A 13,458-nucleotide genomic window follows, 5' to 3' on the forward strand; every position below is an offset into this window, starting at 1 on the left:
ATGAACAACTGTGAGGTGTGAGAGTAACATTCCTGTTTTACAACGGTGTTTTGAATAGGTGGAAGAGCAACATTGCTCCTTAAGCAGGCTGCTAGTTTTAGAGCTGTTACGTGATTATAGAAGAATGAGGAGCTGGTGAGACTTCAAATAGGTGAACAGGAGAAGAAAGAAAAGTGCCCAAATGGCAAACATCTGTCTTTCTGTCTATCTCTGCCTGTCTGTGCTTGAAATCTTGATAGCTGGGCTCAGGGAATAATACTTAACACAGCTGCTAACAAAGTACAAACAAGTATTCCTCACAGCACTCATTTTGAGACAACAATTATTGTCCCAAATCACAAATATTGGAGATACAGCAGAGAAATAAAAATCATTTAGCTAGCTGAATCAATGTCTGAGCTGGGACCAGGGTCTTGGCTTTTCAAACTCCTTTTTGGCTTTCTAGTCACCTAGGACTGTAAAGAATAAAATATGAAGGCATACCTGCAACAACATGCAGTTTCACTGATCGTTTCCAAAGCAATCGTGCCTTACAGCCCATGAACAAAACAAAACAGAACAACGACAACAACAAAAACCAAAAAAAACCCCAAACAAAAAACCCCCCCACCAAACCCCAAAACAAAGAAAAGAATTTTTTTTCCGTGTAACCACACCGGCGTTCACTTTCGCTGCCCGAGTACCTGCCCAGCTGACAGCCGAGCGCTGCGCCGTGCCCCCGCGGTTATTCAGCAGAGGGGAGACATGGCAGCGGTGCAGACCGCTGATGCGCATCAACACGGCTGCGGAGCGCACAGGGGTAGGAAATAAAAAATCCCCCCCCCGCCTCGCTGGGGCGCCCGTGCCCGCACCTGTGCCGTGCCCGGCCCGGCCCGCCCCGCCGGCAGCAGCTGGACCCCCGCCCCGGGCACGCCGCTGCGCGGAGCGGCCGCGCCCCGCGGAGGGGCTGCCCCGGCGGTGGGGGGCGCCGCCGCCGCCTCCCCGGCCTGGCTCAGGAAGTGCCGGTAGGGAAGCGGCGGGGGCGGCCGCCGGGGGCCGGGCCGGGCTGTCAGCGCGGCGAGGGGCAGCGGCGGCGGCGGGGGGGGGGAGCGGAGCAGGTCGGAACAATAGCGGGTGGAGGGGAGGGGGCCGGCGGCGGCGGCGGGGCTCGGCACCGGCACCCCGCCCCGGGCCGCGCCGCCCAGCGCAGCCCGGGGGCAGCGCAGCCCAGCCGCGGGGCAGCCGCCCCGCAGGCACCGCGGAAGGGATGATCCGGGCGGCGCTCGGCGGGGCTCGTTGCTAAACGCGCCTCCATCCCTCCCTCCCTCCTCTTCTCCCTCCCTCTTTCTCTCTCTCTCTCGGCTCTCCTCCTCCCGAACTCACTGGATATTACCAGCCGCCGGGCTCGCCGCCGCCTCTACCCCAGCCATGAATCCCGCCGAAGGGGCGGCGGAGGAAGGCGCTGTCCCCGACTCCGAGGTGGATGCTTTCTTCCGAACAGGTAGGGGAGCCGCGGGGAAGGGGCCGGGGCAGCGCCGGGCCCAGCCTCCGCCGCGGGATGCGGGGCTGGCGGCGGCGGCGCGGGCACCGCCGGCAGCGGAGCCGCGGGGAGGGGAGGGGAACGGAACGGAACGGAGGGGGTTCCCCGCCTGCCTCCTCGCTTTGTCCGCCGCAGCCCCTCGGCTCGTCCGTGCCTCCGCCCCAGAGAGGATGCTACCGCGGGGCTGCGCTCCCGCCGCCCTCCTCGGGAGGACCGGCCAGGCCCCCGCCCCCGGCAGGCACAAAAGCCCCGCGGGGATGCTCGGGGAGAGCCGCCGCGTCGTCGCCCCCGCGGCAGACTGCGCCGGCTGGGCCCCGCCGGGCCCCCGACCCGGGCAGCGGCGGCCGCCCGGGTACTGGCCGGTAGTTGGAAGCGGAGCCGGCTGCCTGCGCTGCCCGCCCCGCTCCGCCCGGGCGCAGCGCCGGGCGCTACCCCTGCCGCGTTCGGGCGGGCAGTGAGGGCGGAGGCACCCCGGGCAGCGCTCGCCCGCAGCCCCGCTGCTGGCCGGGGATGCTGACCGCGCGGGGACGGGCTCGCAAAGTGTCTCAGGGCTGGGCGAGAGCCGTGTGTTTCGCTCTCGCGTTTCAGAGGATGCTGAAGTGGCGCAGAAGTGTAGCTGGGCTACAGGAGAGCGTGGTGTGGGGCCTTCGCTAATGATGCAGTGGTTAATTAAATTATCTGGGCAGTGGGTATGTGCTGGGGTCCCCACTGCACCACCCATTTGTGAGGTGGTGTTTATGTGGGAGCTCTGAAACGTTGCTTTGCACAGGATCAGCATCTCAACTGAAACAACTTGTGGTCTGCCTCCCCCCCCCCCCCCCCGACAAAATCTTAATAAAGTATTATAGGCTTCTTGGTAGATTTTTAATTAAAAATTGTAAAGGATTAAATGCTTGTTTCGTAAGGGGATTGACCCTTTGGGGTTAGGACTGACACTTAGTGCCACAGCTGTTTGTCAAGACTTTGCTTTTCAGCTGTTTTCTTCCTTCTACCTGCTCATTAGCTACACACAGTGCCTTGAGCTCCAGTTACAAAAAACCGATTATGTAATCACCAAAACTTTAAAGAAGTAAAATTCTGAAGGCCTGCAGCAGCTCCCTGCTATGGTAGACTGAACCCCATTTATGTGAAAACCCTTTGATCTAGAGGATAACTATAATAAGGTCTGGCTGTGTGTATCTTGTGATCCACAAGCCATTAAGCCATAGGATATTTGTGTGCTGATAGCCTACCTGGTTACAAGCTAATTTCCTAAGTCTCAACAATGACAGATTTGTTTAAAAAAAAGAAAAATAACCCACCAATTTTCCTTTTAAAAGGAACCTGTTAATTAAGGTTCCCCCCACCTTTTCTTTCTCTCCCCTCCTTCACACAAAGCTGAATCATTTCTCTGTGACACTGCCTTCTCAACATAAGCATGTTAGCGGCATTGAATTTAGAAAGAGTCAAGTCTGTCTAGCTCATATGAAAAAAAACTATTCCTAAATGAGGAAAAAGCACAGGGAGCCATGTGACTAGACATTTCTCCCAATCTGCCTCCTTTGCCTGAAATTTCACCTGTAGATCCATGAATACGTTTTTTACCTGCCTTACACATTTAACCTGGAGATTTCAGCAAGTCTCCTAACACTTCTGCTTCTTGACGAAACAAAATTACAGGAACCTGGGCCTGGAAGGGATGCCTAGGCCACATCCTTGCACTGAAGCATGTATGCATAGGCCACCCTTGATGATTGTCTCATCTACCTTCATTGAAGGAGATAGTGAAATTCTTATTTCTGCACTGTTATGTAGCATCTTGTGTTCAAAAAGATGACAAGGGGGAAAAAACCCCAACTATTAGTAATTCATTTTGATTGTCAGGTGTTACAATGGCCAGGCAACATCACTGTCAAATGGGGAAAAAGCACAAAATCAGGCACAACTCACATGAAATTGCACTGTTGATTTCCTGCGTTGTTTGTGTGCTGCTGTTGTGCCTGTCTGAAGTTCGTTTTTAATGGATGGCAGAGAGAACAGCTGATGTGGGGCTTAGGAGAACAACTGTAGACAGGACACAACTGACTCTCCCACTCCTCTTTTCGGCTGTCAATGGCAATCTTGCCTGAGTAAGGACTGTGAGATGGGGTCTGATTTGAAATAGCTGCAGAGATCTGCATTGACTTAGCATCCTTTTTTCACTCGATATTAGCTTTTTTCTTTTATTCCTTCTGTCCTGACTTGTATTCTGGATTTGTAAAGCATAACCGTTGTGGCTTACAGACCCTCATACATTCACATCAAAAACCCATGAATCTATGTGGTTTAAAGATTAGCTGTTCAATAGCACAAGTGTATGCTAAGCTGCCTAAACTCTTTCTGAATTCATAGCTACTACATGGAAAAGCATGAACTCACTATTCTCAGTGAAAAAACTGGAGTCCAAACAACTAATATCTCGCTCAGGGGCTTTTAGGAACCAGCTGGCCTTTGCATTGAGCCGGGTGGATCGATAGGCTGCTCCCCAGTACCAGCAGAGGAGGCTGATGCTGGGAATGGCGCCGCGCACAGAGCGGCTCCCCCAGCAGCACCCAAACACTTGGAGGTAGCAGTCCCTTATCAGCGATGACAACCGAGATAGCAGCTCTCTGAGCAGTACCTGGAAAGTAAAACTGAAGGAATTAACAGGAGGTAATAAAGGAGGGTCTTTTCTGGTGCTTACACTGATGAGAACTAGGAATGACTTTTAAGAAAAGGGTGGATTTAACACCTGTGTGGTTGATGCTGGCAGTCAGTTAAACCTCCCTGGAGACAGGCAGGGTAGGGACTGTTCTAATTTTCACCATCAGATATACGCAGAGAGTAATTCAGTCGTCTTTTAGAGAATCACTCCCATGTAATTGGGATAAAAATTAACAGGCAGAGGGACTTTAAGGGCAGAAATGACTATTGCAGTCTCCAGCTCTGATTTCTGGGATAACACTGGCTGCTGAATTGAGGCAGTAATTTCTGCACGACATCTATCGCTTCTGTTTGAGCTTATGTTTGAGTAAGAAACAAAATCTATGCCTAGATATGCCTTATTAAGTTTCTTATGTCTATTTTGGTGACAGATAAAATATGAGCAAGTTCTCTGGAACTCTCAGTAGTCTGTATTAGATGTGTACCAAGACTTTTATATTGCATGGAACTGAATCCAAATACTTGTTTCAAACATAGTCAGTCACTTTGTAAAGCATACAAATGACAGATATCCCTTGGATACAGACACAGGGGGAAAGCTTTACCTTCGTGCCTAGGCTGGAGGACTTTCTGCAGTGTGTTTTGGAAGCAGAGGTGAAACATAGAAGGAAATCCTTTACCAAAATTTTACGTGTTTATAGAGGTCAGTGTCAGAACAATTTAGCAAACTACCGATTACTGGCAAGGGTAATCATCAATATTTCTTATCCACCAGCAGGTACAGTTTTATTTTCTAATTTATTTTTCTGGCACTTAAGTATAACATTGATTATGTCTGATACGATAATGCTGATTTTGTCATCGATACTTCCTGTGAGTGAGTTGAAAATTGATACTGTTCCATCTCCTTTGACTGCGATGAATTATTCTGTTTGCTTTCTGCTTTCCACCAGCCGGTTATACTTCCAGTGTTGTTCATTTGTGCATGAGTGACTGGCAGCTCTGCTACTAAATAACTTTAAAATGATTGGCAGTGGCCAGGCTGTTTGATCAATAGATGTGCTTGAAATGATGTCTGCAGAGAAGTGCTCCATGAGGTTGATGGAATCAAGTGTCTCCTCATAGAGCAGATAAATTGATTCAATCGAATTGTCACTGGGGGTGAGGTGTTCACGTGACAATGGCTGGCTTCCTCACCTTGAGACTTTATAATTTATAAGGCCTGCTCTGGTAATGTGTGCTGATAAAGGAGGCTCTGTTGTAGAAAAGACTATCGGGTTGTGCCTACCACTTGGAAAGCTCCTGTGTTCTTTAAGGTGATGCTGTTAATTAAAATCTGTACCTCTCTCTAGAGGCTTTAACCTCTAACCCTGTCAGAAATATGAGTTTTGTTCCTTTCTTTCCTTATTGTCTAATGTAGGTGTTTTTTCCTGTGATTGACATGGGGGAGGAGGATAGTTATCTCGCTACATGTGGGGATCCAGATCCTCCCAAGCCTCTGTCACCAGGTACCCCAGTGCATGGGGAAGGCCATGTAGCTCTGCCTTGCAGTTGTCCCAGCTCTTCTTCCTCAGGACTCTTGGAGGGAGCTCTGCTAGTCCAGGAATTGGCACGTAGACATGGCAAAGGACATGTAGGTGAATCAAGAGGTCTTGGTGGGAATGACTGTCCTCTTCCCACTCTCACCCTGCAGACACTGCTCAGAAATGGGGCAGAACCTGCTGATTTGTGGGGTCTTGTGACAAAAGGGAAGGATCTCTTTTTGTCTGATCCTGGAAGGGATCAATTTAAATTGGTGATTTATGTTCAGAAAAGCATTTCTTTCTGTCTCACACTTTCCCATACTTCTTCCTTCCTCCTCGCTCAGAAGTATGTACAGGGCAACAGGGTGACATCTGATAGTCATTTACAATGTGTTTCTTCTGGATGAGATTGCATTGTGTTATAGGCCAGTAGGAAGGTATTTATTCTATTTGATATTAATTCAATTAACGCTGAACAGAATTACTTCCAGAGTAAGAGGCCTTTCACACCCAGCTTCTGTTCAGAGCTGGTATGTATTGAAGTTCATAATCCTTGATTTCCAGGACAGGGTGCAATAGGGAACATAAGCTTATAGTACAGACATTAGTAAAGTGCACAGGCAATGCAATAAGGCTGGATATGGCACCTACAGAAGTTATGGGGGCGGGGAAACCTGTTGCCTACGCTGTGTTTTGAGGGTGAAACTCTGAAAGAAGAAAAGTGGTATCTCAAAGTCATCAAAGGGGAGTCCTGTACAACCCTCCTAGTGCTAGTGTAGACCATTTTGCATGTGGCCTTGGATGGCCATGCGTGCCATGGGATGATGAGCTGCATGGATAGAAGCGAGCATCCATCTTGGCCAGGCAAATATAACTATCACTGTTTCCCACCACCTGCCTCCCATAATGTGCCATAATAATAACCTGCTGGGGAAACATGAGGGTTTTAAAAATGGGAGCAACTTTGATGGGTTTGGTGGTGTGGTTTTTTTTTTGTTTTTTTTTTTTTTTTTTAATTTCCAAGCACACCCTCGTGTTAAGAGCCTGCTGGAGAGTCCTCCGGGCAGACAGGTGCTCTGGGTCTCTTGAAGGTTGGGGATGAAGTATTCTGTTGTTTCAGCTGCTGTGACCTTATGGTCCCTAGGAAGGTTGATTATGGATGTATAGCAGCTTTATTGCTCCATGGCAACATGTACCATACAGTACCCAGTGGTATTTCAAGTACTTCATAATTATATCAAAGAAAATACTTATGGAGTATTAGGCCTTATAAACCCATAGCACTGTGCATTTTATGGCTGGAACTTAAAGTAAGTCATGAAACAACTTAGAGGTATTTATGCTTTTGTTTGATTTGGACTGGTGTCCTGCTTTTAATATTTCTTTGCATAAACAACTCCCGTTTTACAGCCTTGCATGGCGCACACACCCTGTGTTTAACTGAAGGGACTCTGCCACTTGGGGAATTTTGCCTAGTGAATCTGGCAAGAATAACAGTGAATATTACAATATACGTGTTGCAAAAGAAAGCTGGATACGAGAAAGTCAAATATGATTGTCTGAATGGAGAACCCTAAAGTGTGGAGGGCTGTAAAAGAAAGAAGTCATAATATTTTGAATTATTTTTTTGTCACTCAGTTTTGGGACAGATTGTGTTTCTGTCACGCAGATCCAGAGGACTTTAGAGGAATTGTTTGGGAGTTTTCAGAGATGTAACTGAAAACAGAACTTGGCCCACGCATCGCAATGGCAATCGTAAATCTAGGTTCGAGTCAGTCACCTGTGTGATATGTGGACTGCAGTGTGCTGAAATGGGATTTAGAGCATTTTGTGCTAAGAATGGAGTAATATTTCATCAAAATATTTAAGTTTTCATGTCATATTTCAGATTCAGTTCAGATTAAGCCCAGTATTTGAATCCAGGGCAAAGCCTTTCCTCTGTTGTAAGTCATTGCTAAAGTTGTTATGTATGTGATTGCTGTGGAATAACATTAGTTTCAGTTGCTTTTCGTTTATTTTATTTTGAACTATTCAGTGAGGATTCAAAGTGATATATTAAAATTATGTATGTTCAATGCTGGAGTGTGAAATACCATGTAAAACATTTATTGAAGTTTAAATAATTCCTGTTTCCTAATTAATCAAGGGCTTAGGAGATAATTCTGTTTCTACTTTTAAACATGAATATTCATTTTGTTTGCTCATTTTCATTAACTAGTGCCTAGAATAAATTGTGGTTTATTGGGGTTCTTTCTCCCTTATCAACATGTGTGGCTTTGTTACTAAAATCTGGGAGTGTTTTCTGTTTCTTCCAAATTACACAATATAAGGACTGAGAACATATAGGTACATAGGCCTAATTTGTCGCACTCCCACTTCAAGGCAACAAATTGCCTTTAAAACTGAAAACGAAATTCCTTTTTTTGTGACCTTAATTATATGAACCAGCATTTCAGTTTCACTGATGGAACAAAACTACCATAATTAGGTAGACTGTAGTTTTTAGCGTAAGGTCACATCATGCTTTGCTGAGAATAATAAGTGGAAATGATCTTCAATTCAACATCTCGGTGACTGGCAGACCAGCTGCTCTGGTCATTTCTGTTCATGAAGTGGCCTTGGGAAAAAGGGTGAGTGTGTGTTGTTTGTGAGAGAAATTAAATTAACCTTGTCACATAGTTGGTACCCATGTAGACTTAGTGGAGTTTTCAGGTTTCTAAAACTCCTTTTTTTTTTTTGTGCGTGTGTGGAATAAGCTGTGTTGAAGTGGCAGAAGACATGCCTTACCTTTAAAGTAAAAAAAATCATTGGAAGGAAAGATTCAACTCCAAGATGTTGCTCTCTCCTACGGATTGTGAGCCTTTCTTTGCAAGGTGAGCACTTGGTAAAACAGTAAAGGCAGTAGGTCAGGCATGCTTCGGTGCAGCCGGGGTATGAAGAGTGGTAGTTGGCCCAGGTTGGCTTGCTACCTGAAATTAGAATACATCTAGCGAAAAGAGCTTTGTAAATGTTCCCTGGTAATATCGGTGCTGCTGGCGTGGTTCCTGACTCCTGGAGTGTACCCTGATGCTCCTGCTGTTTTAATGGCAACTGGCAGCCTACATTGGGAGCAGCATCGTCAGCTGGAAACAATAGTGTCTGATTCTTGTTTGTCAGCCGGGACAATAGCCCCTCTGATGGGCTGCAGTGAAGGAGAGTGGGCTTCCTTTGTATGGCAGTGCAGGCATGGCAGATGGCTAATTGGACATGATAAACCGCAGGGGCAATGGGGGAGAAAAAGGAGATCTGCAGGGATTATCAGCTTGTATCCCGTGTGTTAGGGAAAAAAATAATATGTATTTTAAAGATGTTATCAACTTTAGCTCTTTGCCATGAATGTATCATTCAGTAACGAAGAAGGGTGATGCCCTAACTAAAGTCTTGCCTTAGCTGATGCGAAGTCCACTTTATTAGCTGGAAGCAAATCATATTACTGTATGGGAAGGTAAGCAAACGCACAGCCCCCAGAGATGCTGGTATGGCACTTAGGAAAATTAGCAGTGCATATTTTTCACCAGTCTTGTAAGTGAATGTCAAACTGTTGTGCCAAACAGCATCCAAGCTGAAAACAAAGAGCTTTGCAGCAGTGCTTTTCAGGAGTGGAAAGTTACGCTCTACCATAGTTTGTCTTGATATGAATAGACGTCCATCGGTGTTGGAGCACTGAAAAGCTAAGCTGATTAATGAAGACAGAATTTATTTATTTGAATGTATTTTATTAGACTTAATAGAGTATACAGTATGAAGCCAAAACCTGAGGCTCTTGTGCAAACAAACTTTTGCTTATTTAAAACAGCTTAGTGAAAAATGGAATGAAAGCCTCAAGGTTAGAACCACAAAAATGATCAGGGGGTGGAACACCTCTCCTATGAGGAAAGGCTGAGAGAGCTGGGGTTGTTCAGCCTGGAGAAGGCTCCAAGGAGACCTTATTGGGGCCTTTCAGTATTTAAAGGGGGCTTATAAGAAAGATGGGGACAGACTTTTTAGTAGGGCTTGTAGTAATAGGACAAGGGGTAATGTTTTTAAACTAAAAGAGGTTAGATTCAGACTAGAGATAAGGAAGGTATTTTTTATGATGAGGGTGGTGAGACACTGGAACAGGTTGCCCAGAGAGGTGGTAGATGCCCCATCCCTGGAAAAATTCAAGGTCAGGTTGGATGGGACTCTGAGCATCCTGATCAAGTTGAAGATGTCCCTGCTCATTGCAGGGGGGTTAGACTAGATGACCTTTAAAGATTCCTTCCAACCCAAACTATTCTATGATTCTAAGGTATGTGTCAATCCCAGGTAGTTTTTGGTATGAGATGTGTAGGCTTAGCTGGTGGCTTCGGTGGCTCTGGGCTGTGAGCCCAAGGCTGTGCCCATAGTCCAGTAGCAGCAGGCAGAAGTTCATCCCATTGGCTGCATTTGAATTCCTTTTTTGCTCCCCCCTAGTTAAACAGCAAGAGAAAGCACACCACAACTTTGGAAGCAATTGCACAATTTTTGTTCATCTTCCTTCTGTCCACAGAGGAGGTATAAGAAGTAAGTCTGAAAGGGGGTCATGTGCATCGGTGGCTGCTGCAGTGATCCGCAGTCATCGCTGGCTTTAATTCCCTGTTTTGTAAAATGGTATCAAGTGCCTAAAATACTTTGCTATTTTAATGTCTCTCATAATAATAATGTTATGGCATATAACAGATACTTTTAAATTGTAGTAAAAATAAATCTGCAAGAGGTTAAAAATAATAGCTAGCAAGAAATATGCAGTACTCTGTGGAAGCAGATTTACTTTCTGTGGAAATGTCTGGACTGTGTTTCTCTTCCACTGTTTACTACTGTCTTTTCCTATGGGACAGGTTTAGTGGAAACTCCAGATGAAAAGTTTCAGCGGGTTGCCTTTGGTTTCAGCAGGCCCTTCAAGTGCCATACCTGTCGGTCTATGTAGCTTTTGAAGCTATAGGTGCAGGAGACCACATGAAGGATTGTGAGTGGATGCAACAAAACTTCCAATAGGGCTATCCTCCTATAGGACCTACAATATTGTCATTATGTTACGATGGTTCTCTACCAGAGTTTATTATTTGTATTATTGTCTCAGTCACTGATTAGTTGCTTCTGAAGCAGATGCTGCGTGAACACTGAACAAAAAGATGATCCCTGCCATTAAGTGCTTACAATAAAAGCTGTCAAGTGGATTGTGAATTCATTTAACTGAAGACTTGTCTTTTGCTTTGCTTTGCTTTTAAACACATCTGAAGGACAAGCCAGAGGAATTACAGTCTAGCACTGGGTATGGAGCAGAAAGAATGGCTGAGGATAAGGTACAAGCAGAAAAATAGGGAAGAAATGAGAAAACTGTAGGGAAACCTAAAAAACCCATGGAAGAATGCAACAAAGTTATATAGCAGAGCACTTCAGAGCTGGAGGGCACTTGGCTGAGAAAAGGATTGCAGCCTGCATCCTCTGTGGAAGGGAAGTGGGTGATGTCAGTGTGGGGAAGGTCAGAAGCCAAAGGAAATCACAGAAATGAGACAATAAGAGGTTTGATTGGTGTTGTAACTTTTGGGATGGAAAGCCAAAGGTAGGTTTTCTGACATGTTAGAGAAAAAAATTGGCAGATGTTGGCTGGGTACATAGTGAAAGGGGGGAACAGGCAAAGCCTATCCATGTACCATGCTCAGAATGGGAAAGGCAGCCATAGGAGGTACTGCAAAGCACAGGAAAAATAGCAAGGTTTTCTCTTCTAGGAGATGCCTCTCACCATCGAAGACCATTATTTATCACACTGCAGTCTTTTAATGGTGACTGCACCAAATGCCTGTCTTGCTTTGATGCTGCGGAGAACAGGCATTTCCCTATGAAGTGAAGACACAGAGCCAAAATCCTTGGGTGTTCTGCTGCACATTTAATGCCTCTTGTTCACAGAAATATGTCATGAAGAGCCAGCCTCCTTGGATCTGACTGCCACTGTGTTTGCAGCAATTTAACTTTCCTGCTCTGCTTTTCTGTGCTGAGGCAGAGAGTTCAGGAGTGATGCTAATAGAGTCAGTCTGAAGCATTCAGATAAATTTAGTCTGAAGGAGCAAGTCAGGCCTACCGGGTAAATAGTAATGATCTTGTGAGCTTCAAGGACTTAGATCTACGGTGTGCGAATCTCCTGTTAACAGCTTGCTCCTATTCAACTCAATCCTGCTTGAAAGTTAGCTGGGGTGTTAAATAGGTCAGCTATCTATTACAGATTCCTGTTAGTCTGTAATCTGTCTGCTGCTTCAGGTTATTTATGAAATTTGTAATGAGACGGTCTTGAACTATTTGAGGCCAGGATAAAGTAGTTAACACTGGCTTGGTTTAAAACATCTCTGGTGCTAAAACAGAACAGAGGGAAAACCCTATTGGTTAGATGAGTTCAGGTCAATTAAAACTGTGAATAATGGGAGTTTGTAAAAATTATACTTCCCAGAATGTAAGCCCTTATCATGGGAAAAGATATGAAAAAAAAAAAAAAAAGCTGCTTGTCTTCATCATTGAGTTGTGCAGTAAGGTGTAACTGGCAGCTTGGACCTGGTTGCTGTGATTAGGATTGATTTCAGTACTTGATCCAGCTTCAGCTCTGTCATGATGTTTGTGCCTGGGAGCCTTACAATGCTCATGTGCAATAGTTCAAAACCAATGGCTGGTAGGTTCTTTCTTGGGTATTCAAAGGACAAGTTTCTACAGCATCCACCTCAGAAGTCAAGAAGTGCTCGAGACATGCAGGATGAACAATAATTGCTTTGCTTGGCTCAGCCATCCTCATCTCCCCTTGGTATGCAGTAGTAATGGAGATAATAGTAATTAGAAATAATACACAAAATTAGTACAGCATTTCAGAACACTTAAATAGTCACAGTCTTTGTGTAGAATAGGGAGGTCTCATCAAACCCATCTATAAAAAGGGATAATCAGGCACAGAGCTGTAGTAAGTGGTTTTCTTGAGGTTGTATGACTTTGTGCACATGTTCTTGAAAAACCCATGTTCTGGTAGTAGAGCAAAGTCTGACAAAGTGCTGCATGGCTTTACCTTCTGTTGGCAGGGCATGGGCCAGGAAAAGTCCACCAATCCCTTTTTACTGTAGAATTGTCAAAAGTCACGGCTGAAGTGACAGGTGAAATCAGAGAGATGTGCAAACACTTGGCTCTTCTTAAACCACTTGATGTGGGTGCCTATATATGGATGCAGGTGACCTACTTCAGACAGGTTGTACATCTTGGCCTTAGTCCTGGAAATGGGATTAACACACCTTGCCTATGTCCACACCAACCAGTCAAATGGTCTTAAGATTTTTATTACACTGACCCTATTTTTAAATATACGTAGGTCAGAGCCACATGTGGTATGAAAAATGGCCCAATGCCAGTGACAGCAAAGGAGCTACAGTAATTTACACAGGCAGAAATTTTGGCCCGTGTTCAGCTGACAGACTCCTGTGGGGATGAGGCCAAAGAGGACTGGTAGCAGAGTAAGGATATTTCTAATTTAGTGTGTTAAGACATCCAGATGATTTTGCTCATCACCGTGGTACCTGAATGCTGACAAAGCGAGGCACTTGGGCTCTAGGTCCATGCTGCTCACTGTTTGGTAGGGTCCCCTGTGCCTTTCTTGTAATGAGCGTGCTGCTGTGAAAGCTACATCTATTAAATGCTAAACGTAAGAGAGATTTAATGACATGCTATTAAAAAGTTCCACCTACCTAA

General features: G+C 45.6%; 1 protein-coding gene and 1 long non-coding RNA gene across 14 annotated transcripts in view; one reads left to right on the forward strand and one right to left on the reverse strand.

The window, feature by feature from the left end:
* LOC128144261 (uncharacterized) overlaps positions 1-1,861 on the reverse strand; it is a 28,425-nt gene extending 26,564 nt beyond the window's left edge. Inside the window, exon 1 of the long non-coding RNA XR_008236020.1 lies at positions 1,363-1,861. This is a non-coding gene — a long non-coding RNA (uncharacterized LOC128144261). The remainder of the gene's footprint in view (positions 1-1,362) is intronic.
* Positions 1,132-13,458, forward strand: part of KALRN (kalirin RhoGEF kinase) — a 534,490-nt gene continuing 522,163 nt past the window's right edge. For 4 of the 13 annotated variants that reach the window (XM_052792828.1, XM_052792833.1, XM_052792832.1 and 1 more), the window contains exon 1: positions 1,168-1,480. In XM_052792828.1, the coding sequence (XP_052648788.1) occupies positions 1,408-1,480 (73 nt within the window). In that variant the 5' untranslated portion in view covers positions 1,168-1,407. Of the gene's footprint in view, positions 1,481-13,458 lie in introns of all 13 variants that reach the window. The other 9 variants (XR_008236018.1, XR_008236019.1, XM_052792835.1 and 6 more) reach the window with 7 other exon arrangements.

Source organism: Harpia harpyja, chromosome 7 (assembly GCF_026419915.1).
Source record: "Harpia harpyja isolate bHarHar1 chromosome 7, bHarHar1 primary haplotype, whole genome shotgun sequence".
Classification (NCBI taxonomy): Eukaryota; Metazoa; Chordata; class Aves; order Accipitriformes; family Accipitridae; genus Harpia; species Harpia harpyja.